The sequence below is a fragment of the Tenrec ecaudatus genome, chromosome 17 (assembly GCF_050624435.1).
Source record: "Tenrec ecaudatus isolate mTenEca1 chromosome 17, mTenEca1.hap1, whole genome shotgun sequence".
Lineage (NCBI taxonomy): Eukaryota > Metazoa > Chordata > Mammalia > Afrosoricida > Tenrecidae > Tenrec > Tenrec ecaudatus.
This window is the reverse complement of record NC_134546.1, coordinates 51,726,781-51,753,052: the sequence shown is the minus strand read 5'-3', so window position 1 is coordinate 51,753,052 and position 26,272 is coordinate 51,726,781. Positions and strand designations below refer to the sequence as shown.

The 26,272-nt window shown below is 51.2% G+C and overlaps 1 protein-coding gene across 2 annotated transcripts in view; it reads left to right on the top strand.

The window, feature by feature from the left end:
• The first annotated feature begins 3,407 nt into the window (after positions 1-3,407).
• The window catches only part of TBC1D2B (TBC1 domain family member 2B), a 98,773-nt gene continuing 75,908 nt past the window's right edge, over positions 3,408-26,272 (top strand). Inside the window, exon 1 of one of the 2 annotated variants that reach the window (XM_075535988.1) lies at positions 3,408-3,801. In XM_075535988.1, coding sequence (XP_075392103.1) covers positions 3,430-3,801 — 372 coding nt within the window. In that variant the 5' untranslated portion in view covers positions 3,408-3,429. Of the gene's footprint in view, positions 3,802-7,948; positions 7,968-26,272 lie in introns of those variants that run through there. The other variant, XM_075535989.1, reaches the window with a different exon arrangement.

The window sequence follows — 26,272 nt, the reverse complement described above, 5'->3', positions numbered from 1 at the left end:
GGGAATGCCAGGTGACTACCTGCCTCCGCATGACATCCTCCAGGGTCTGGCTCTCTCCTCTGGGATGGCAGGCCATGGCTACTGACAGAACTGAAGACAGAAATGGGCTGTGCCCACCCCTGGCCCCTAGCATCCTAGTTCCTCTGCTTCACGGACTCGGTGTGTCCAGCGGTTCCTCTGTCCATAGGCTTTCCCACTCATACCCCCTTGGCTGCTTCCCCCACAGGCCAATGAGTCACAGCCCCTCTGACGCACACAGTTTCAGACCCAAATGGCACCTGGTCCTCTCAGCCTGGAGGGAGACCCGTCAAAGGCCTCCGGGCAGCACCTCTGTCAGCTCCTTTATTCCATGCGTGGAGCTAATTGGGCCCTGGATGGCTTCTTGAGTCAGCTGACCAAGGTGCGTAAGGAGATGTGAAAGTTCACGATAATAATAGCCGGCTCGAGGCTGTAGCCTTGGGGGACACCAAAGCCCATTGGCCTAGCACGGTCCTCAAAGACTGCACGCGCCATCTCCTACTCTGGCCAGCGGATAGTCACTGGGGTCTGAAAAGCTGGTGCGGGCCATCTAAGGTTCCACTATGGGTCTTCCCCTCCAGAGGCGAGAAGAGTGAGGAAACTCAAAGCTGCAGGACACAAGGAGTCCGCTGGACAAGTCATAAACAGAATCTTAGCCTCTCCAACCCTGGGACCACAAGGGGAAGATGGCGCCCTACCATCTTGGCATAGTAGTACCACTACCGGCCGCTCTGGAAGGGATCAATTGCATGAGAAGGGCCTGGAGAGAGTAGAAAGGAAACATGGAAAATCAAATTCAAAACGCATAGATAAAAGACCAGGCTCACTGGTCAGATAAAGACCGGGCGGGACCCACTCACCTCCACCCAAGTGACGACAGCCCGTAGTCACTCACCCTTCCGGCCTGGAACGGAAAGTCTCACCTACACTCAGTTTCAGTCCAAGGAGTATTCTACAAGAGGAACAACAATGAAGAATCCAGGGAGATTGTCACGTTCTAGAATCATCCCCGTTTGAGATCCAACGGCAGCATCTGCCCAAGGGCAAACTTGAGAAGGGTTAGAGAAGACAGGAGGAACAGAAACCGGGCACTCTGGGAAGGAGGGGGACACGTGGTGGCGCACTATGCAGATAGCATAGCAGTCCGTGTCGTAAACAAAATGCGTTGGAATCGTTGGCTGGAATAGTTTGCTATGTGAACCTTCCCCCAATTCACAAAACCAAACCCCCCTAACTGGCCTGTACCGAGCACTTGCTTACTGCCACAGAAAGCTCGCTCACAAGTGTTTCCTTGGGTAACCATCGTATGAGCTGTTGTGTGAGGTGGCTACCTGTAGGAGCTTTATTTTTTATATTTTTAAACATTTTTATTAGGGACTCATACAACTCTTATCACAATCCATCCATACATCAATTGTGTAAAGCACATCTGTACATTCTTTGCCCTCATCATTTTCAAAGCATTTGCTCTCCACTTAAGCCATTGGCATCAGGTTCTCTTTTTTCCCCTCCCTCCCCTGCTCCCCCCTCCCTCATGAGCCCTTGATAATTTATAAATGATTATTTTGTCCTATCTTGCCCTGTCCGACGTCTCCCTTCACCCCCTTTTCTGTTGTCCGTCCCCCAGGGAGGAGGTCACATGTAGATCCTTGTAATCGGTTCCCTCTTTCCAACCCACTCACCCTCTACCCTCCCAGTATCGCCACTCACACCCCTGGTCCTGAAGGGATCATCTGCCCTGGCTTCCCTGTGCCTCCAGCTCCCATATGCACCGGTGTACATCCTCTGAGGAGGTTTATTTTATCGATGAGGAGACTTGAGTTTCAGAGAGGTCAAATACTTGCCTAAGGTCACTCGGCTGGTTGGTCAAAAGCAGAAGTAGGAGACAAATACCTGGATTTGGCTCTAGAGCCTTAACTCTGATGTTGTCTTTTGCTTAATGAAAGTCTGAGGACAATGAAGACGGGGCGGGGAGAGGGGGGCTGTCTGTGGCCACTCAGCCTGGCGTCTGGTGAGGCTTCAGGAAAGGGATGTGTATGTGGTAGCTAATCTGAAGCCCAGGAGCCCTGGTGGCGTGGTGGTTATATGTTGGGCTGCGACCTGCAAGGCGGGCAGTTGGAAACCACCAGCACTCCTCTGCAGAAAGATGGGGCATTTGCCTAGGCAGTGTCTGAAACTCACAGGGGCAGTTCTACCCGCCCCATGTCACTAGGAGTCGGCTTTGGGACCTGGGACCTGCAGTGGATGCGTGATGCCTCATAAACGTACTCCTTTTCCAAAGCGTGTGCCCCCGAGGAGGTTTTCCAACGTGGTTTTCCTGTCCATTTCGGAAAGTACGGTTTTCGTGCATCGGTGCAAAGACATGGCACGGCTTGGGGGCTGGAAGCGTTTTGCCCGGACCCTTCCACGAAGAGATGGATATCCCTTTTGAAGTCAGGTGAAGTATGGGCCTTTCCCGTCCATCTGCAATGTGTCTTTCTTCAAATCACCCAGCTCTCTGCCCAGAGAGGCCTGCCCTGCCTGGCTGCCTTCAGGAAAACAGCTTGCCACCCCTGCCCTCTGCCAACCCTGAGCTGATCGTTGTGAGAGTCCTGGCCCCGTGGGTGTTGTGAAATTCAAAGGAGTTCACACAGAAAACACTGGTAAACAGTGAGTGTTGCTGTGAGGGGTTGACCATTTCAGCTCAGCACGCAGGCCACACAGGCGACCTGCATCTGCTAGAAATGTGTTCTCTCTCTGCCCCGGTGGAACATCACCTCCAGGAGGGCAGCGAGGTGGCCGGCTTGCTCACTGCAGCCCCTCCGGTGTCCAGCGCCGTGTCTGGCACAGAGAAGGGGCTCCGCAAACGTTTGCTGACTCCAGCGAGGGAGCGGAGGTCTGGAGAGGCGGAAATTATTCTGGCTTGCATCCATGCACTCGACAAATATTTACGAAGCTCCCACTCAGAGCTGGCTAGAGGTGCTCCCGGCTGCCCTCCGTTTTCCAGAGACCAGCCAGCGAGCCCGACACAGCGGGGATTCTAGAACCAGGTTTCAGTTTCTAGAATCATCGACCTCCAGGGCAACACCACACTGGTCTAAGAGAACAACCCACGTCCTGTAAAGAAATATTCCTTTCCCCTGCGCAGGGCGGGGGCTCGGCTCTCATGTGACAGGGAGTCAGCCCAGGCGCAGCAGCAGCTGAAGACGGAGAGCCACCTCGCGCGGAGCGCTGCGCTGGGACGCCGCGGGGGCCGGGCGGGGGCGGCTGGGAGCGGCGGGGGCGGGACTACAAGTCCCAGGCTGCTTTGCGCGCCCGTCGGCCGTGCGGAGCGGCGGGGCGGCGGGGAGGGGGCGCAGCTGCGACGGCGGCGGCGGCGGCGGCGGCGCGGGCGCGGGGGCGCGGGCGGTTGGCGCGCTCCGGCAGCGGACGATGCCGGGGGCCGAGGCCCGGGAAGAGGAGAGCGGCGGCGGCGGCGGCGGCGGCGGCGAGGGCGCGGCTCCGGGGGTCCCCGCCGAGCTCGGGGTGGGGCCCGGGCGGGAGCCGGCGCGGCTGTGCGGCTACCTGCAGAAGCTGTCGGGCAAGGGCCCGCTGCGCGGCTACCGCAGCCGCTGGTTCGTGTTCGACGCCCGCCGCTGCTACCTCTACTACTTCAAGAGCCCGCAGGACGCGCTGCCCCTCGGCCACCTGGACATCGCCGACGCCTGCTTCAGCTACCAGGGCCCCGACGAGGCGGCCGAGCCCGGCGCCGAGCCCCCCGCGCACTTCCAAGTGCACAGCGCCGGAGCGGTCACGGTGCTCAAGGTGGGACCGCGCGCCCCGCAGCCCCTCCCGCCCCTCCTTAGCCTGCTGCGCAGCGCAGCCCGGCTCTGCCCACCCTCACTCGCCCCTCTCAAAGGCCTCCGCACATCCTGCCCGAGTCTGCTTTCCTGTCCCCACAGCCCATCTCCGCTTCCCCATCTCACGCCCTTCTTCTGGCTCCCGGCCAGCCGACCCCCCTCCGTTCCGAGACGCTTGGACCTGGGGGTCCCCTCCTCGCTCCTCTTCCGTAGCTGTTCTCTGAACCCCCTCCCCTGCTAGCTGGACTGCAGCCTTCTACCAGGGGGCCTCGAAATGGACTGGAAAAGAGAATGGCATTTTCTTTATTGGCATATAATTCACATGTCATACAATTAAACAGTTCCGTCATAGTAAGAATCGTGCAGTCATCGCCACAAGCAGGGTTAGGACACTTCTTCCTTGTAGTTATTGTTAAGATCTTGGAGTCTTTTTTTTTTTTCCTACATAAACTTTTTAAGCCCCCCCCCGCAGGCCCCGCCCCCTCCGACTTCTAAGGGACTCCCTTTAGAAATCACTAAGTGTGACAACGTTGGGAAAGTTGTTTAACCTTTGTGACTTGGCCTGCCGCCTCTGAAAAATGGGTATGTAAAAACAAGAACCCAGTCGGTGAGTTGATGCCGACTCGGCGATTCCGTAGAATTGGGTAAAAGGGCTCATTTGGGTTTGGGAGACTTTACATCTGAGTGGGACAGCCCATCTTTCTCCAAAGGAACTGCTGGTGGGGTCCACCGGGGTTCACCCCTAAAATGGATATAGCGATCGTACATGCCGGGGCTTGGCGCAATGGCTAAAGTGCTCGACTGCTAACCAAGGGTTTGGCGCTCAAAACCCACCAGCCGCTCCGTGGGAGAAAAGATAGCGACCACTCCTATGAATACCGCAACCTAGAAAACTCTGTTTCCGCTCTGCTTCGTATGGTTCCTACCAGTAGGAATGGATTCTGTGGCCCCCAGCAACGTCACCAGTCCTATCTCCTGTCTGGGATTGTGAGTTACACAGCAACGTGCTCAGTAAGTGTGCGTAGTTCTGTAGACAGAGCTGGGGTGGCGGAGCCCCTAGAGTTAATCCACGGCAATCTGCAGTGTGGGCAGGGACACTCTAAAGTCACACAGCCTGTAAGGGGCAGAGCATGTCTTTTTTGGCTCCAGGGTTGGGCTGGGAGAGGTGGGATGTCATCGCTTTAGCCAACCATGCCTTACTCATTTCAGTATCTCCCAGCAGAGACACAGTGTGGAGGCTAAGGCATGGAAGCACTGGCCTAGAGTCGGGGGTCCTGGCCCTGAGAACATCACCCCCCACCTTCATCTTTTTAGGTACCCTTTCTCTCCCAGTACCCTGGGGTCTGGGCTCTGGCAGAGCTCTTGGCCTTGCTCCCTGCCTGGTTCTTCTGAGCCTCCACCCTCCCTCCTCACGCTCACTTCTCTTTGTATCGCGAGCTGGGCTGGGATGTACGAAAGCTCTTCCCCCAACAGGCCAAGTGCAAAGCCGAGTGGCTGGAGCTGCTCCCCTGGGTCAGTTTGGGAGCGTTGCCACTGGAGCTGGGCAGATTCCCATCTCCTTTTGGGCTCCTCCATCCCCTAATCTCTAAATAGATGCAGATGGCCCGTTTCTGCAGGCAAAGCCAACCCACTTGAGATTACAGCTCAGCCCAGACTCACTTAGAGAGGATTTTGTACAAACTTGGGGAAGGACCCCACTGAGCCCACCGGGACATCTGCCAAAGGCAGCACTGCGTGTCCTCCGTGTCCAGGTGGCCCCTTCCTGTGTCAGATGCATTTCCTGCGGAATTGTTTTGTTGACACACGCGCACAGAAAGGCATCCTTTGTGTCTGATCTTCTCGGGTGACGTTGGGGCCCGCCATCCGTGTTTTCGTTGAAAATAAGATTTAAAAAGTTGTGGCCGTAGGCAGAGTGCCTCAGGGAGAGCGACTGTAGAGTTGTATGGGCGTGGGTTGCCTGAAAAGAGTAAGAAAAGCAAAGCTGCCCAACGATGACCTATAGGATGGGGACAGGTATCGAAAGGTTAGGCAGAGCCTCCAAAACAGCCCTGCATATCACGTGAGCATCCGTGCTGTGCGGTGAGCGTGGAGGCCGCATGAGGGCCGGGGGGCCTGGGTTTCCTCCAGGGGGTTGTGATTGGGGATGGTGCCCAGGGCCTCCCACTGTCTTGGGGGCATTTTATAGCTTGGGTGGTCAGTATCCCAGTTCTCATTATGTTCAATCTTTTGTGCCTTCAGAGGCTTTCTACCTGGAAAAAGGAATGCTGCCTTTTCTAAGAGTTCCCGACCACGGGAACGTTTGGGTGTGTGAGTTAAATTCATCATAGGGCAGGGCAGAGGACCTGAGGTGAAGATGTTGGGTTTCAGTCTAGGTTTAGCATTCAGCGATTCTTCGTGAGTGGCAGAAGTAAGCATTTTGTGATGGGGACAAACAGAGTCACGGTGCCTGTAAAGAGCCCCGCCTCGGCAGTCCCGTGGAACACTTCTGTCTTGCCCCCATCACGTTGCTGTGACTCACAAGTCACCACCACCACCAATCCCACCCTCAACCAGAGTGGAAATTCCCAATTTGCTGTCTTCTCACCTTTTAAGTTCAAGAACTGATTCCAGTGAACATTTTTCACACTTTGGAGTGGCTCAGACGTAGGAGAGTGTCTGGCCTCTCCAGGGGGTTGTAGGTTAATGAGAACTAAGCCCTGCTCTGATGTGAGGGGCTATATGTAATTTTGCAGATACCATTTATTTCTTTTAACAGTTGGGTTAGGAAGGCAAGGCGGGGGGTGGGGGGATCAAGCAATCCGCTTATCGAATCATCATCTGTTTCTAGTTTTAAAGTGGCTCTCGGCCTTCTCTGGGGAAGCAGTGGTGGGGTTTTGTTAGGGTTGGAATTTTTAAAAAGACTTTATGGCTGTGTCTTAATGAAAGCCGATATTGGAATTTCTTGGTAAACTTCTTGATTCCCAAACTTGGGGATCTGGTCCAGTTTCTTATTTTACAGATGAGGGAAAGGAGGCCAAGAGGAGAAGTCTTTGCCTGAGATCATGAAGCTAGACTCAGACTCTCTCTGAAAGTGGAAACTCCCAGAACAGTCAGCGTTCCAAATGCAGAATTACCTGACGCTGTCCCCTCTCCTGCCAGGTCGACCTTTGTTGACCTTGGCCGGTGCCAGTTTTTGAGTAGTTGAGGTAGAGGATTTTCTTTTCACTGCCGTTGGTTCCTGCCCATTGTAAGCAGCAAGAAAACACCAGGGGCATTCCACTGCTGGTTTTTTTTTTTTCTCCAGGCTGGGCAGTACTTGTAGTGGGACATCAGAAAACTGCTCTAGGGGGCAGGCCGAGGCTGATATTTCCTGTGTAGTGTGTGTGTGTGTGTGTGTGTGTTGTGGGGGGTATGTGTGTGTGTGTTGTGGGGTGTGTGTGTGGTGTGTGTGTGTGTGTGTGGTGATGGTGTGTGTGTGATGATGGTGTGTGGTGTGTGTGTGTGTGGTGGGGTGTGTGCGTGTGTGTGTGATGGGGTGCGTGTGTGTGGTGGGGTGTGTGTGTGTGTGTGTGTGTGTGTGTGTGTGTGTGTGTGTGTGTGTGTGGCGGGGGAAGCAGGTGGCTTCTGACTGAGCGTCTCTGGGACCCGAGGTGCTGGCGTGGAGGCAGCTCTGAGGTGCTGCGGCATTTCGCAGCAGGCGTGCATGTGACGGAGCGAGGAGGATAAAGCCTGACTAGCCATGCTCCACCACATCCCTGCAGGCCTGGAGCGAGGCCGTCATCAGCCTGCCAGCAAGTTTATTTGGAACCCTCTGCCTCCTTTCTTAAAGGCACTTGGTGCTCCAGTGGACACGCGGATTAGTTTTCGAGTCACACGTGTAGCCCAACAGTCATGTGTCCCTGCTCTTAACCCACTTGGGTGGGGAGGCTGCACATTCTCTGGTGTTGAAACTGCTTTTGGCTTCCTGACAAACATTTGTGAGCTTGGGTAATCATAGTGTGCTCCATTCCGAATCGATGCGGTTAGCCAGCTCTCCTTGTGGTTCTGCCGGCCGCTCTGTGCCAGGGCATCTGCTCAGGGTCCTGAAACACTGCTCACCACTTTTCTGGAGTTTGTCCTGGCTTCCCGGGAAGTCCGTGAAAGGCAGTCAAGGTATTTAACTTAAATCATGTGATGCCGCACGGGATGACACATGCTTCCTAAAGAATGCTGCTGGCACAAGGGGGTGGCTTTAGTGAGCAGCACTTTCACTTTCTCGCAGTTCCCGGGGCTGGAAGCCTGACCTGAGGGTGCTAGTTCTAGGGATAAGACTCTGTGTCTGCTCAAGGGGAATGGTTGTTGTTTCTCTTTAGTTTCTAGTCCTGAGCTCCACGGAGTTCCTATGGTGTGGATCTTCCTCTACGTCTGTGCTTGCTGAACTTGTTCGATCATATCTCAAGATTGGCTTACAGTGCTGACAGTGAAGAGGGCTTGGGCCACGTACTGATGCAGATCAAGGATCACAGCCTTCGGTATAAAGGAAACAAGAATCCTCACAATTGGCCTAAAAAGTGGCATCTTAGGCTAGATGCTATAGAACATTAACACACACACACACATTTCCATCCAGGAATTGGCCCATGCAGTTGTAGGGGCCACAAATCCCAAGTCCGTAGACGAGATGTGAAGCTAGAGACACCTCCCAAGACCAGCAGGTCAGATGACGGGTTTCTGGCTTCGGAGGTGAATGGACCCAAGTGCAGCAGAGAAGCTGGCAAGCTGCTGACAACTCCCCGGATCAGCAAACCATACGGCAGGCTGCTGGTGCAGACCCAAAGAACTGGAGGTTAGATAGCTAGCCAGATACCCAGCAAAAAGAAGGCAAGCTTCCATGGGAAGCCAGCCACACCTCTAAGGAAATCTCATCCCAGGAGATTACTAAGTATTAACTGAGAGTCCTGGCCCAGCCAAATTGATACAGAATCTTTCCTATCACACAGTGTCATAAATAGAAAAGATTGAAGTTGTCAATTTTTTCATTTTACGCGGCTCCTCAGTCACTGCCCATGGAAGCAGCAGCCGAGAAGTTAAATGATGCGCTGCGTCCGATGAGCAGCTCTGCTGCAAGCGTCTTGATGTGTTAAAGAACAACGACGCCGCTTCGAGGACTGAGGTGCCCCGACTCAAGCCACGGTATTTTCACTGCTTTCATATGCATGTGAAGGTTGCACACTGAGTAAAGAAGACTGGAGACTGACGCTTTTGCATTATGATGCTGGTGAGACTCATTGATGCTTTTGCATTCTGGTGCTGATTGAGAATATTAGACTGCCAGAAGAATGAACAAAAAATGAACAAAACCCGCTTTGGAAGCACAGTTAGACTGCTCCTAAGAAGCAAGGAGGCAAGACTTTTCCTCGTATGCTTAGGTCAGGGGTCAGTCAGCAGAGGGCCAGTTTTGGAAAAGGAAGACCCTCCTCAACATACTGACTCCCAAATGGGATTGCAGCCACAGGCTGGGATTGACGACACACGCTCGTGGGGCGCACAGTTCAGTCTGCAACGCCACTGGCCTGCCCACTACTGCATGGGCTCCACACGGACTGTGCCTCTCAGAATGGGGCCTGACACAGAGTACGCGTCTTAGACGAGGTTCTCTAGAGAAGCAAAACCAATCGAAGCTGTGTTTGTGTGTGTGTGTGTTTGTGTGTGTGTGTGTGTGTGTGTGTGTACATACGGGGCTTCAAAAAGTTCATGGAAAATTTTCCTTATCTTTTAATTCACATTTCACTGTTTGTCAGTTTGACCCCTGTATCCCTTGAACCATACCTACTTCTTCTAAAGATAACTAAAAGGTCATATTTACCCTTAGCATGACACCAATAACGTGTAGAACGCAAAGTGCATTCGTCTCATTTACTTCCTGTATTTTATAAGAACTAGGATAAGGGAGGGAAGAAAACAAAGACTATGCACTATATATGAATGTATCCATACACCCACATTTAATAAAATGAAGACATACACGTAACAATCACAGTCCTTGTTTCTACAACTGCTCATGTGGTTGTAATTAGTATTTGGAACTACCTTCTCTCGCCCTCCATTTCTTTCTCCCTTTGCCTTCAGCAGGCACCTCAGCTGGTTGTAGTTTTTTGCCTGTAGTTCCTTTCTATTTTTTCTTAATCATTTTATTGGGGGCTCGTGTATATTACAACTCCTATCATAATCCATATTTACATCCACTGTGTCAAGCACATTTATACATTTGTTGCCATCATCATTCTAAAACATTTGCTTTCTACTTGAGCCCTTGGTTTCAGCTCCTCATTTTTCCCCTCCCTCCACCACCCTCACTTACGAACCCTTGATCATTTATAAGTTATTATTTTTTCATGTCTTACACTGACCGATGTTTCCCTTGACCCACTTTTCTGTTGTCCATCCCAAGGAGGGGGTTATATGGAGATCATTGTGATGGGTTCCCCCTTTCTACCCCACCTTCCCCTTAACCTCTTGGTATCACTGCTTTCATTATTGGTCCTGAAGGGTTTATCTGTTCTGGATTCCCTGTGTTTCCAGCTCTTATCTGTACCAGTGTACATCCTCTAGTCTAGCCAGATTGATAAGGTACCATTGGGATTATGATAGTGGGGGGAGGAAACATTAAAGACTAGAGGAAAGTAGTATGTTTCATTGGTGCTATACTGCACCTTGACTGGCTCATCTCCAGTTGCCCACAGATGGGCTTTGGGTCTCCACTTCACCCTCCCCCTCATTCACAATGATACGTTGTTTTTGTTCTTTGCTACCTGATACCTGTTCCCTTCAACACCTCGTGATCACACAGGCTTCGTTGCTTCTCAGTTAGATGGCTGCTTGTTTATCTTCAAGTCTTTAAGACCCCATAGTCAGGCATCATCAGCTTTCTTCACCACGTTTGCCTTTGCACCCGCTTTGTCTTCAGTGGTTGTGCCGGAAAGGTGAGCGTCATGGAATGCCAGTTTAATAGAACAAAGTGTTTTTGCATTGAGTGGAGGCCCAATGTCCATCTTCTACCTTAATACTAAACCTATAAATATATGCATACATCTATTTCCCCATTGTCATATAAATATATTTACATATGTATATGCCTGTATTTAGACCTCTATAAATGTCCTTTGTCTCCTAGCTCTCTCCTCTATTTCCTTTGACTTTCCTCTTGTCCCACTATCATGGTTAGCCTTCATTTGGGTTTCAATAATTCCTCACAGTTGCATTGCCCTTGATCACACCCTACCAGGCCTCCTACACCCTCCTCACCACTGATTTTGGATCACTTGTTGTTCCCTTGTCCCTGAGTTTGTTAACCTTTCCTTTCCCCCGACCGCTCCCTCTCCCATGTCCCCCCTGGAACCATCAGTCCTGTTGTTTTCTCCTCCAAATTGTTCATCCAGCCTATCTATTTAGACAGACCTGCAGAGATAATAACATGCACAAAAACAAGACAGAGCAAAACCAAGCAACAAAAGAAAACAAAACATCAACGACAACAATAACAGCAACAAAAGAAAAGTCTATAGTTAGTTCAGGACTGTTTGTTGGCCTTTAGGAGTATTTTCTGGTCGAGTCTGATGGGCTGCCATACCCTGGCACCAAACTCCATTTTTGGTGTTCCTTGGGGACTTTGTTGCTCTGTTCCCCTTGCTGTTCTGTTGCACATCCTTAGTGTTTCCCCTCCGTGTGGTGGGGTCAGATCCGGGGCATTTCCCTCACTGTGTCTCCAGTTTTGTCCCCCTTAGCGCTATGGGTCAGTGAGGAATGCCGCGTCTCGTAGTGGGGCCGGCCCTATGGTCCTCTTTGTGCATTGGCTGCTCTGAGGGGGAATATCGTCCTCAGGGTTTGGTGGGCCAGGCTGTGCTCCACTCTCTCTCCCTCCCCCTTCATTTGCTCCTGTGTGCCCTGATCAGACATGTCTCTCTCCCTGAGCTATAGCTTCAGTGCTGTCCTCTGAAGTGAATTCTTCTGCAGAGAGAGGTGGTTGTCCATGTAGATGGGATTGGGGCCGGCCCCTCAGATCTTTCTTTGCCTATAGTTCGAATGCCCCCTTCATTCCTGTAGGGTCTGGGCCATTAGTAGTCCTGTTAGAATTGACTTTAATTACAGGGCATGAGAGGACTCAGATGCCCTAAGAGCTCTCCTGTCTTCCTTGTCTTCTTAACTTCCAAATTGAAATAGCCCAGTTTCCTCTTGGTGACCAAGGTCAGTCACATCTCAATATGGTAATTCCCATCTTTGATCCAAAGGCATGAAGTGCCCAAAGTAGGAGGTTGATATTCTTAACTTCCTGTTCAGTGGAATCAGTGTTGTGTCTCCAGGTGAGAACATTCTTCCCTGTGGAACTAAGGCCTCAAGACCCCCAGAGCACAGGATTGTGGGAACGAGCTAAAAGAGGAGCAAGTGGGTCAGTAGGGGTGATGGTGAGTGTTGTCGCTCCCATTTCCACCACTTGATTCCTAGACCATGAATTCTGACTGGGAGAAATGGCATCATGTGTTAGATGCTGGCTTAGAGCATGTGCAGCCCCAGGAGAACATTGCCCCACCCCTACTAAGTATTGCCCCGCAGCCATGTGGAGTTGTGTTTGTAAAAGGCCCTTCCTTGAAGAAAGCTGATGGTGCCCGGCCAAAAGATACAGCGTCTGGGGTCTTAAGACTTGAAGATAAACAAGCAGCCATCTAGCTGAGAAGCAACAAAGTCCACATGGAAGAAGCACACCAGCCTGTGTGATCACGAGGTGTTGAAGGGAACAGGTATCAGGCAGCAAAGAACAAAAACACCATGTCATTGTGAATGAGGGGGAATGTGAAGTGGAGACCCAAAGCCCATCTGTAGGCAACTGGACATCCCGTTACAGAAGGGTCTTGGGGAGGTGGCGAGCCAGTCAGGGTACAGTATAGCATCAATGAAACGTACAACTTTCCTCTAGTCTTTAATGCTTCCTCCCCCCACTATCATGATCCCAATTGTACCTTACCAATCTGGCTAGACCAGAGGATGTACACTGGTACAGATAAGAACTGGAAACACGGAATCCAGGACAGATAAACTCCTTAGGACCAATAATGAGTGTAGTGATACCAGGAAGGTAAGGGGAAGATGGGGGAGAAAGGGGAAACTGATCACAATGATCTACATATAACCCCTTCCCTAGGGGATGGACAACAGAAAAGTGGGTGAAGGGAGACATCGGACAGTGTAAGACATGACTAAATAACAGTAATTTATAAATGATCAAGGGTTCATGGTGGACGGAGGGGAAGAAATGCGGAGTTGATGCCAGGTGCTCAAGTAGAAAGAAAATGTTTTGAGAATGGTGATAGTTACAAATGTGCTTGACACAACAATGGATGGATGGATTTTGATAGGAGTTGTGCGAGGCCCTAATAAAACGATTAAGCAAAAAAGAACCAGAAGGCCGTTCCATTGCTTTATCAGGCCAGTTGCTTCCGAATGCCAGCTGGGCAAGTGAGTTCCCAAGCAGGAGCCCATTGCCACACTTCACTTTCTGTCAGTCCTGTGGCCTGCGGGATCCAGGAGCATGGTGGTGGCATTCTGTAATAAGTGATCGTCTTGGCAGGAGCATTAGGCTCAGGGACAACAAATGTATATTCTCATCTGATTGACACGCAGTAGTCATCACACTAGGCCGGACATTTGTTGATTGAAGGTAGTCACCCACTGGGCGTTGGTTTTGGTATGAGCAGAAGTATACGCACATATTAAATGGCATGCTTGCCTCATGTCATGGAGGTGGCTGCCATTCAGTGACAGCCCATTGAATGTACCAGGCATGAGGATCTAAGAGCAATTGTAGCTGAACTGCACTGGCGATTACCACTGGTCTGACCTTTCCATGCCTACCACCTAGCCTCTTAGTGTGCATTAAATGAAGGATTACAGATCAAATCATCAGTTTCACATTCGTCTATTCATACATGTTTTGTTTCTTCTCATTCATTGTAATTTCGATGTAATCTCACTCATCCCACTTCCCCCTGTGCTTCCTGTTTCTGTTCCTCCTCCTTTCCTAAGCCTCCTCCTTTCCTAAAACCTTTGCTCGTGGGTAAATGCCACCCTTTTGATCTCAAGGGTTGAGCACTCCAAGGTGTGCATTCTTCACCCCTGGGAGCGATCCTGTACAGCCCTCTGTATTATGCTGCTCTGGAAATGGAGTTCCAGACCCGAATGGTTCTGAGGCTTGCACCAGCGTCTCGCCATCTAATAAACCTAGACACTGTTTCCCTCACACTCTCCATAGGGCCTTCCGATGTGACCCCTCCCTTCCCGAGCAATTGGTAGTGCTAGCTGGGGGTCACCTAGTTCTGGTCCCAGACTATGTGTGGATGGTCCTTGGGTCCATTGGAAGAACCTGGTGATGTACCAGCTGTGCGTGGGGCTATGATCCGTACGGTTTGCAGCTGGATAACCACGAGCCGTTCCGAGGGAGAAACTGGGGTCTTCTCCTCCTGTAAAGAGTGCCAGCCTCAGAACACCAGGCAGTTCCACCCTGGTTTGTTATTTTTTATCATTTTATTAGGGGCTCATACAACTCATCACAATCCATACATATATCAATTGTGTCAAGCACATTTGTACATTCGTTACCCTCATTGTTCTCAAAACATTTGCTCTCCATGTAAGCCCCTGGCATCAGCTCCTCATTTTCCCCCTCCCTCCCCGCTCCCCCACCCCATGAACCCTTGATAATTTATAAATTATTGTTTTGTCATATCTTACACTGTCCGTCCGACGTCTCCCTTCACCCAATTTTCTGTTGTGCACCCCCCAGGGAGGAGGTTATATGTAGTTCTCTGTAATCGGTTCCCCTTATCTACCCCACCCTCCTGGTATCACCACTCTCACCACTGGTCCTGAAGGGGTCATCTATCCTGGATTCCCTGTGTTTCCAGTTCCTATCTGTACCAGTGTACATCCTCTGGTCTAGCCAGATTTGTAAGGTAGAATTGGGATCATGATAGTGGTGGTGGGGGGTTGGGGGGGTGAAAGGAAGCATTTAAGAACTAGAGGAAAGTTGTATGTTTCATCATTGCTATACTGCACCCTGACTGGCTTGTCTCCTCCCCTCAACCCTTCTGTAAGGGGATGTCCAGTTGCCTACAGATAGGTCTTGGATCCCCAATCTACATTCCCCCTCATTCACAATGATTTGATTTTTTGTTCTTTGATGCCTGGTACCTGATCCCTCGACACCTCGTGGTCACACAGGCTGGTGTGTTTCTTCCATGTGGACTTTGTTGCTTCTGAGCTAGATGGCTGCTTGTTTACCTTCAAACCTTTAAGACCCCAGATGCTATACCTTTTGGTAGCCGGCCACCATCAGCTTTCTTCCCAACTTTTGCTTATGCACCCATTTGTCTTCAGCGATGGTATCGGGAAGGTGAACACACAATGATAAGACTTTTTCTTCTTTGATGCCTGATAACTGATCCCTTTGGCACCTTGTGATCACACAGCCTGGTGTGCTTCTTCCATGTGGGCTTTGTTGCTTCTGAGCTAGATGTCCGCTTGTTTACCTTCAAGTCTTTTTTTTCCTCCCAAGATAATCATGATTATCATACACAATAATTGGCATTTACAATGCATCTTCAAGGTATTTCCCTACCTTTAAAAAAACATTTTATTGGGGTTCATACAACCTTATCACAATCTACACATACATCAATCAATTGTGTAAAGCACACTTGTACATTCGTTGCCCTCATCATTCTCTAAACTTGCTTTCTGCTTGGGTTCCTGGGATCAGCTCCTCATTTCCCTTTTTCCCTTCCCCCTCCCTCCCCGCTCCCCCCTCCCTCATAAGCCCTTGATAATTTATAAATTATTATTTTATCTTATCTTACACTATCTGGCGTCTCCCTTCACCCACTTTTCTGTTGCCTATCCCCCAGGGTGATCCTTATATGTAGATCCTTGTGATCAGTTTCCCCTTTCTACTCCCCCTTCCCTCCCGGTATTGCCACTCTCACCACTTGTCCTGAGGGGTTCATCTGTCCTGGATTCCCTGTGTGTCCAGTTCCTATCTGTACCGCTGTGCATCCTCTGGTCTAACCAGGTCCGCAAGGTAGAATTGGGATCATGATAGTGGTGGGGAAGAAGCATTTAAGAACTAGAGGAAGGTTGTGAGTTTCACTGTTGCTACACTGAACCCTGAGTGACTCATCTCCTCCTCACTACCCCTCTGCAAGGGATGTCCAGTTCTCTACAGATGGGCATTGGGTCCCCATCACGCACTCCCCTCCATTCATGATGATATGATTCCCCCCACCTTTGGTGCTTGGCCCTTCATGATCCTCTTGGCCCTTCATGATCACACATGTTGGTGTGCTGGTTCCATGTGGGCTTTGTTGCTTCTGGGCTAGATGACTGCTTGTTTACTTTCAAGCCTTTAAGACCCAAGACGCTATATCTCTCGATAGCTGGGCACCATCAGCCTTCTTCACACTTACCTTCAAGTTTTTAAGACCCTAGATGCTATATCTTCTGGTAAACGGGCTCCATCAGCTTTCTTCACCACATTTGCTTATGCACCCACTTTGTCTTCAGTGATCGTGTTGGGAAGGTGAGCATCATGGAATGCCAGTTTAATAGAACAAAGTATTCTTGCATCGAGGGAGTACTTGAATGGAGGCCCAATGTCCATCTGCTACCTTAATACTAAACCTATAAATATATGCTCATTGATCTATTTCCACATCCTCATATATAAATGTACTTACATATGCACATGCCTTTATTAAGACCTCTATGAATGCCCTTTGCCTCCTAGTTCTTTCTTCTATTTTCTTTTATTTTCCTCCTGTCCCACTATCATGCTCAGCCTTCATTTGGGTTTCAGTAATTCCTCTCAGTTACATTACCCTTGATCACACACTACCAGGCCTCCTACACCCTCCTCACCACTGATTTGGATCACTTGTTGGTCCCTTTACCTGGGTTTGTTAACACCACTTCCTTTCTCCCCACCTCCCCCTCTCCATGTCCCCCCAGAACCGTTGATCCTGTTGTTTTCTCCTCCAGATTGTTCATCCAGCCTATCTTATTTGTACAGACCTGTGGAGATAATAACATGCACAAAAACAAGACAGAAGAAAACAAAGCAACAAAAGAAAACAACAACAAGACAATGACAAAAAACAACAACAAAAAGGAAAGCCTTTGGTTCAAAGACTGTTTGTTGGCCTTTAGGAGTGTTTTCCAGTTGAGTCTGCTGGGGTGCCACACCCTGGCCCCAAAGTCTATTTTTGGTATTCCCTGGGGACTCTGCTCCCCTTGTTGTTCTGTTTCACGCCCTTAGTGTTTTGCCTCGGTGTGGTGGGGTCAGATCAGGTGCATGTCCCACACTGTGTCTCCAGCGTTGTCCCCTATAGGGCTATGGGTCAGTGAGCAATGTCGTGTCTCTTAGTGGGGCCCTATGGGCCTCTCTGTGGATTGACTACTCTGAGGGGGACTATGCTCCTCAAGGCTTGGTGGGCCAGGATGTGCTCCACTCTCTCTTCCTCCCCCTTCACTTGCTCCCACTTGCTCTGATCAGACATGTCCCTCTCCCTGAGCTACAGCTTCAGTGCTGTCCTCTGAATTAAATTCTTCTTTGGGAAGGGGTGGGTGTCCATGCAGTTGGGGTTGGGGCCGGCCCCCCTAGACCTCTCCACTGGTTCCCTGCTCCACGCTGGCATGTTGCAGTCCCATCTGGGAGCACCGTCAAGGGTGACAGGGGTTCTGCAGGGCTGCTAGGAGTCAGCATCGACTCGATGGTGCTGAGTTTGGCTTTGGTGTTTATTCCATTGGCCCAGTGGTTTCCCCGCATCTTAATGTGGACCACGCTGCTTTCTCCCTACAGGGTGAGACCACAAGTTGCACCCAAGGCAGCTCCTCGCCAAAGTGAGATAAAGAGCACTGTCTGTGGGTAGGCAGGCTTGACGGCAAGGGCTCCGCTGGGAGTGTTTGCGCACTTTACGGAGGCTCTGCTGTTGTGCTGATGTCCCCGGGCCACTGTTCTTCAGGACTGGAGCATTTAATGTTGTGCTCGCTTCAGCAGCACGTACACCAAAATGAACGACACAGAGAGGTTAGGCATGGCCCCCGTGCAATTTTGTATCCTCTCCTCACGCCACAAAACCTTTTACTTTCCAACCATTTACGTATGCTAAGATGGTCCTGGTTTATAAGCCGACAGAAGCAGGCAGTGGGCTGTGAGTGCGTAGGGCTCGCAGTCCATTCTGCTGACTCGGCCATTGGAACAACCCGGATGTTTCACTCACGCACTCACTCACTCACTCACTCACTCACTCACTCACTCACACGCCGTATGTGCTCTTAAGATCAGGCAAACACCCACTGTCATCAAGCTGGTTCCCACCCTCTTGGTCCTTTCGGGTTCCCGAGACCAAATCTTCGTGGGGGCAGACACCTTTCAGCTGCTGGTGGATTTGAACCACCTACCTGTGGTTAGCAGCCCAACGTGCACTGGGCCTGGGAATATGGACTGAACAAGACAACAGCTCCTGCCTTTGTGGCCATTCATAAGCATGTGACGACCCCCCACCATTGCTGTGGACTTTGCGGGGGGGGGGCTCTCAATGTTTGGGGGAGGGTGGGGAGGAGAGCCCTCCCTGAGGAGGTGCCATGTGGACTGTGGTGTAAAGGAAGAGCCCCTGGGGAGGGAGAGGTTAAGGGTTTGGTCATGGGCCCTGACGCAGAGCCAGCTCATGGTCCTGCCCTGCCTGCTGTGCTCCAGCTCCCACTGTCAGGGCCCATGGGGGAGGAAGTGGCAGGGCAGAGAACCGCTGCATGTGAAGGAAGCCTGCCTTGTGAAGCGGTCTTGGCCTCTCTGTGCAGGCCCCTGAGGCCAGGGCAGAACTTTGGTCTTTGTCCTCAGGGCTAGGGGGCTCGATGTGAAGTGTTTTAAGCCCAGGTGGACACCTAGCTAGGTTTCCTGCCCCCACTGAGTCAGGGCCAGTATTTGATCTAGCTGTGCCGGGAGTGTCTGGCCTGTGTACTAAAGGTGAAGTATTTCTTACCCATAGTCAAACAGGTTTAAAAATAGGCATAGAGTTGAAATGATGGTGTTCCACAAGTTATTTTCTAAAAACACATTTGACTGTGTTTTAGGTGAAGGTTTACACAGCAGACTGACTCCCTGTGCAGAGGTGGAACTCACACTGTCCCCACCGTCACCCTGCCTGCCTGGGGCCCATCCCTCCAGTTCCCCTGGCTGCCCCTTGCCTTCTCACTCTGCTTGCGCTGCCTGCTTGGTCTTGTATAGTGAGTTGATTGTTCTAAGGAGCACTTTTCTTTATGGGCGCCGTTGTTTATTTTATAGGCTGCCCTCTTGTTTGGCCGAAAGGTGCGCCTGGGAGTGGCTTCAGTCCCGTACTAGCAGGATGTCTTATGGAGGCAGGTTCCTCAGTCTTATCATCGCTTCTCACCGCCCTGGTTCAGGTGGGCTGTGCCTCTGAGAAGCTGGCTCAGGGCCCTGGGCCTGGGCACTCCCTTCCTTATGCATTCTTTCTTGGGTCCATCTGCATGCCACTTGAGCCCTAGGGGAGCAATAGGTTAAGTGGAGGTTTGGCCCCACTAGCCACTCCGTGGAGACAAGTGAGGCCGCCTGCTGTCGTAAAGGTAGACTGCTGGAAGCCCTCCGGAGCAGCCTGCTCGGGATCTGTAGGAATTGACTCTAGTGGCTGTTGTAGCCACGTGCTTTGTCCAGCGCATCTTGTCCCCAACCTTCCCCCGTTGGAGAGAACTTCTTCTGGAGACATAGCGGGCGGTGTCAAGGGCAATTTGGAATTTGTGACTACCAGCCTCTGCCTCACTGAGGCTTCTGAGGAGGCTTGGGCAGCTCTCGGCGCCTTAACGCACCAGCCACTAAGTTGGTCACTTGTCTCCCCGTCTCTGGCCAGCTGCTGTCTTTGTGAGCACACTTGTTCTAGAAGAACTGTGACAGGTGCCTCTGCCAGAAGGAGAAAAGGACTTGGTTGCTGTAGGAATGGCTCTCAGATGAGGGGAACCGAGGGGACTTTTTGATGAGGACTTTTTGGTTCTTACAGAGATATATAAGGAGCTCGGCTGGCGCAGTGGGCCCATGCTGGGCTGCCAGCTGCTGTGTGCGCAGTGCGACTCCACCAGGTAGGTGCTCTTGGCAAGAAAGCGAGGGCAGTGTGCTGTCCCGTAGGGTCGCCACGAGTCAGATTTCTAAAGCAGCCTGATGGCGCTTTATAAATGGGCTAGGCATCAGGCTGTTGACTGCAAGGTTTGTGGTTCAGACTCGGAGAAAGATGAGGCTGTCTGGGTGGTCTCGGAAACCTATCCTCCCCAGTGTCTCTGTGAGCCGGAATGAAATACACAGTTGTGATTTGGTTTGGGTTTATAGAGAGTCATGCTGTAGGCGCTTCATGACAGTTAAGTGGGTGTTTCCCCAAGCCCCACCAGGCAGAGGTCACAGCTGGTTTCTGTGAGCTTCAGCAGAGTAAATACAGGATGGGAATGGTCAGTGGGAGAGTTTGTGTTCACAGTGCCTCTTAACTAAACATTCTACTTGGATAACTCCGTTCAGTCACATGCTGAGTACTCTTGGGGACATGGAACCAAGGTGGCCCCTGAGAGGCAGCAGTGTTCATGACCCCCAATATTAGCAGTTCACCAAGCAGCACAGGAAACCGGAATTCACTCTAGAGCTTCAGGATGGTTTTTACCTAAGGCCCCTGGTGGGTGGCAAAATGGTTTGGTTAGACTGTTAACTGAAAGGTTGACAGTTCAAAGCCACCTGTTGGCACTGCAAAAGAAAGGCCTACTCCTTGTATAAGGATGGAAAGCAACACACCGCCATTGAGTTGACTCCAACTCATAGTGACCCTGTTTAGGTTTTCCAAGGTTTTGTGAGCCTTTATGGGAGCAGACAGCCTCATCTTTCTCCTACGGGGCAGCTGGTGGGTTTGAACCTAGGGCCTTGAGGTTAGCAGTCAGTGCTTACCCAACAGGGCCAGAAGAAATCCCTATGGTGCAGGGAAGGGTGGAGGGGAAAGGGGGAACCGATAATAGTGGTCAACATATAACCCCCTCCCAGGGGGACGGACAACAGAAAAGTGGGCAAAGGGAGTCAGCAGTCGGTGTAAAACATGAAAAACAAATGATAAATAATCAAGGGTTCGTGAGGGTTGGGGGAGGGGAAAATGAACTTATATCAAGTGCTCAAGTAGAAAGAAAATGTTTTGAGAATGATAGTGGCAATATATGTACAAATGTGCTTGACATGATGGATAGATGTGTGGACTGGGATAAGAGCTGTAGGCGCCCCCAATAAAGTGATATAAGAAGAAAGAGGAAGTCCCTCAACAAGCTAGGTTAACCGCGTGGCTGCACAACCGCCCCAGTGCCACAGTTACGAGGACGGCGCAGGCCCAGCGGTGTCGCACCCACTGCACAGGGGTCGCTAGTAAGAATAACCTAGATGTGCCCTGTTTGATTTAAAACAGATAAAGATTTAAAGCTGAACCCAAATTGGTGGTGGTGGAGTATAAAGTACAGGGACACTCTATTCCTTTTAAAATTATTGTTTTTTTCTACTAGATTTCATTTACATTCCACTCTAGATGATTAAATAAAATTCTAAATTCTCAAATTCACAAATAGAGAAAACATCCCTGTGGTACAGTGCTGCTCTAACAGGGGGGTCTTGATGGGTGGGCGGCAACTCCAGAGCAGTGGGTGTGGTTTGGGTGTACTCTGTGCCGGTGTCTAGCTTCCGAATCCCGAGCCCAGCGCTGGCCCTGTCGGTGGAGGTGTTGTGCCCTGCTGGAACACGGCTCTGCCGGGGCAGGGCTGGTGTCTGTCCTGCACTGCTGTGACCTCAGGGACTGGCAGGCAGGTGGAGAGGGTCCTTGCTGACTGAAGGCATGCTTCAGGTCTTCGGAAGCTCTTGGGTGTGAGGGCGGCTCTGGTGATGGGCTCTCTCCTTTTATATTCGGGGGGGGGGGGGGCTCTGTTCATCCCGTCACCAAATCCTGCATGTCTGCGTGCTCTAAGCACTTTGCTCCCTGCTGCGAACACTCCACCCAAATCCACCCCCACGGACCAAGGTTTCCCAGATGTTAAATCTTTACAGAAGTGGACAGCTTCATCATTTTTTCCTGTGGAGTGACTGGTGGGTTTGAACCACTGACCTAGTAAGGTGCTAAGAAGTAAGGCGCTAAGAAGACAGCCTTTGACATATTTAGAAGAATTGCAAAAAACACTGAAAAAAGCTTTGGGGAGAAGCTATATTTGCCTGTAGTGTTCTTTTATTGGGAGTAAATGCCAAATGTCTGCCTTGATTTTTTTTTTTTATTCCCAAGGCAAGTCTGGAATCATTCCATAGTAATGGAGTGGGGGCAGGGAGTGGTGGAAATTCAAAAGTCAGGAGACAATTTGGAAATGGCCCAGAGGCAGCAATCTGGCTTATGGACCTCCATGTGTACTGCAGAATTGGAGAGATCTGGGAAAGTGATTATCAAGAATTCCCTGGAGAAGATGGAGCTAGGGGAGTTGGTAGGTTTGGGTATAATTGTGTAGCTGCTTAATTACTTCGTGCCTCTCAGGTCGGCAAAATCTGTTTGCGGTCCTCTGGGACTCAGCATCCTTTAGTGAGTGTGCACAGGTGGCCATTTGCTTAGCTTTTGCAGAGATTGAACGTGCAGGAGAACAGGTATGTAGAGAAGGGAGTGTTCAGGAGCAGAGGTCTCTGGGGCTTTCTCTGGGCAGACAGCTCCCCCGGCTCACACTGGGCAGATGTGTGTCAGAGGGCAGGCCTGGCAGCGGGCTGGAGGTGGGCAGGCTGATGTTAATCAGAGATGTTGATCTTGGATTATAGGAATTATTTCTAGGCAGCCGGCCCAGTTTTCATTTCCCTTCCAGGCCTCGTGTCCAGGAGAGGCTGTGCTTGCAGAGAGGCTGGCCTGACTTTTGCAGGGTGATGCAGCCAACCATGCACTCACCTAAGGGACTTGTGCTGAGCAAGGCCCTGATGGGCTTCCGGTAGGAGTCAGGCGTTGCTGCTGGCCTTGGGGAGCTTGTCCTCTGGCGTCATGGGGTGTGATCAGGGTATTGTTAAATGGCCCTGTGAGTTGGAGGATGTCATCTGGTGTTTTTGCCCAGAGGGGCACCATCCCTCAGTCAGGTGGAGAGGCCTTCAGGAATCAGCCTGCCCAGCACCTGTCGCAGCTCTGCCGCTGGAACTTTCTGCAGGTGCCTACACAGTATCTTACTAGTCTTAACCTGGCCGTTGGTTGATAATTGCTTCACATATCCTTGCTCATCCACGAGTAGGAAATCAGACCGACTGTGTTTCGTTCTATACAGATATTTACATTTACTAGCTACCTGTGGCGGGGCATAGAAATAAATTTCATCACATGAAGGATGTAGATGAGCAGCATTGGCTGCAAGCCTCCATGGAGGTTGGTGTGTTAGTAAACATTCATGCTATTTCCCTGGCAGAGGCTGGTCCTAGCACGTCCAGACACCTTCTCTTTGGAGACGTCCCCCAGAGGGTACTTCTGTTTAGGAAACAGACCGTTGGCAGTTGGTTCGGTTCTGGCCCCCTGGCTTCAGATGAACCAGTTTGATCAGCTTCGCTGTTCCTACAGCTCTCCCTCTTCTCGTATCCGATGGTAACCTGCTGAGAGGCCTGCTTCCATTTCTGCCTTTTAGAGAGAAAGCACCCTCAGATCTGTCCTTCTTAACCGGGGTGTGAGGAAGAAGCCTCCTGTTACAATGCAGATTGTGGCCGCCTGCTCCTGGACATGCTGATTGGGTGGGGCAGGGCGGACCTGAGGAATCTGCTTAGGAACAGGGCAGTGTCCAGGCCCTGTGCAGACAGACTTCTGTTTCCTTTGGCTGTGCAGGAAAGACTGACCCTGCTTGGTGATGGTTTTCTGATCGAACTAGAAATACGTCCAGTGCGTGGGTGGAACCCAGCAAAGCGTGAGCCCTTTGGCCGTAGGTTGATGGGCTGTGGTTTCTCTCAGGCAGGCTTCTTTGCATTCGGAGTCTCTGCTCTAGAGCTGTGGTTTGGGGCCTGGTTCTCCCCGCCCTGCGTGCAACGCCCCCTCCCTCTCCCCACTGTGCCTGCAGATCTTGGATGGCCTTGAAGTCCCTGTCCTTCCTGGTCTTGTCCATAGTGGCTGCTAGAATGCCATGGGGGCAGATGCCTCCATGTGGATGCACAGGTGGCAGGCTCCTGGGGGGAGGGGAGGGGAGGGAACAGTGTTCTCTCGGCGTCTTTATAGGTCCATCCAAGAGAGTGAGTTTTGATGATGGCCACGAGGACTGGTCTGGGTTTTTAGAGCCCCTGACTGCTCACTGATAAAGGGTGGATAACAGGGATCTAGGGGGAAACCATTTGACAGTCTCCTGAGATAACACCCCATCTTCAAAACTCAAAGTCACTTTTCTACCCCACAGAACAAGTCAGTTACTACCCCATTGGATGGACTAGAACTGCCCCGTGGGTTTCCAAGATTAAGCTTTGTGGGGGCGGGCAGCTCTTTTTCCTCCCAGGGAGCAGCTGGTAAGTCCGAAACACTCACTGTATGGGTGACCCAGAACACCCCGAGAGCGCCTCAGAAATCACCCTGCTTCGGAAACACTCCTGTAAGTTCACGGAAAAGCTTGGCAGATTCCAGGTACCAGGCTCCCCTGCCTCCACAGTCTGTGCTGGGGAGAGCTAGGAATGCGCTCCTCCTCGTCCTTCAACGTGATGCAAATCAGGCGTTGCTGATTTCATGTCAAGGAAGCATCAGCCCAGCGCCACAGGTGCGGCCGTGGGCTAGGGGCTCTCTGGTAAGCCTTGGCTGCGGCTGCAGGAGTTTCCGTTACCCTGAGCTCCTAGACTCGTGCTTGTTATGCACGGGTGGCGCTGATGGGGTGCTGGAGGAATGTGGTCCTGTGGTTACTTGGAGGCCCCATGCTCCCTTTCTCTCTGAGGCAGAAAGCATTTCCTGTGGGGAGAGCAGGCCCGGCAAGGCAAAGCCACGCCCTTCTCTGGATGAACTCTCACCCCAGCAGGCCAGGCCGTGTGCTAAGAGGCTTTGGTGGGTCCCTTTCCTGTGAGCACACATTTGCTTTTCTTTGTTCTGTTCATCGACCCCATGTTTCCAGCCCCTTGCCCTTAGTGGCTGATGTGAAAACCAACAGAAAAGGGCTCTTTGCTCTAGGCCTTTGCTCTTTCAAAATGGGAAGCTTGGGTGTTTTCCTTGCTGTTGTGTGCGCTGGAGGTGCTTCTGACTCTAGGCCCCTGTGTCGGGGAACACCTGCCCCAGGGGGTTTCTTTGCGTCACCGTCATCGTCACCGGGAGGCAGCTCCACAGATGAAGGTTTTGAGCCTCTCTACTCCTTGTTTTTTTTTTTCCTGCTCGAAGGAAAGATTTCAGGTAAGGGAGAAGATTCAGACCAGAGTCAGAGTAAAGGCTGAACAGAGAGTGAGTATCTTGAAGGGGGTACTTTGGAAAAGAACTTCTAAAGGCCTGGCTGAATGTAGAGCCAGACCTTTGGTTTGGCTAATGGTGGACCTCCCACCACAGGCTGGTTTTCTGGAAGGTCTTCTATTGACTGGTTCTCCATAGTGTACCTCTTCTTTCCAGTTCTGTGCATCCTTGCACCCCAGACTTCATACTGGGCCCTGTCTTCACACCCCAAATCTAAGAGTCTATTCAGTCATTGTACGAGTAGTGTAAACGTCCTATCTTTCTCGACCCAGCCTGTTGACTATTTCCAGTCTCGTCCATAGGTGCTCTGGTAGCATAGTGGTTAGGAGTTGGGCTGCTAACCACAAGTTCCTCAGTTCAAAACCTCCATTTACGCCTCGGAGGAAAGATAGGGCTTTCTACCCCCACAAACAGTCACCGTTCTACCCTGTCTCATAGGCTCCCTGTGAGTTGGCACGGACGCTATGGCAGTGCGTTTGGTTTGGTTTGGTCTCTTCCACTGATGAGGAAATGTCTTATCTGCCCTTCACCTTTCTGTCTGCTAACGCGTGGCTGTGACCTTTACAGGAGCAGATCTCCAGTGCCCGGTCTTTTCTCCTTCCAGCGGCTAGTGGGGTCCAACCTCTGACCTTTGGGGGAGCAGCCAAGTGCAGCCACTCGGGCTCCTTCCTTGAGTATTCCAGATAGCAAGATTCTTTATACTACCATCTTTCATGAAGGGAGCGGAAACGTGGCCTTTCTCAAACAAAGGATGCCTTTCCTGAGCCCTGGTGGTGTAGGGGGTTGCACACTGAGCTGCTAATCACAAGGCCAGCAATTTGAATCCACCGGCTACTTCAAGGGGGAAAGGTGAGGCTGTCCACGCCTGTAAAGATTAACGGTGTTGGAACTTCACAGGGGTGGCTCTGAGTTGGCATGAACTTGGCAGCTGTGAGTTTAGGGTGTTTCCCACTC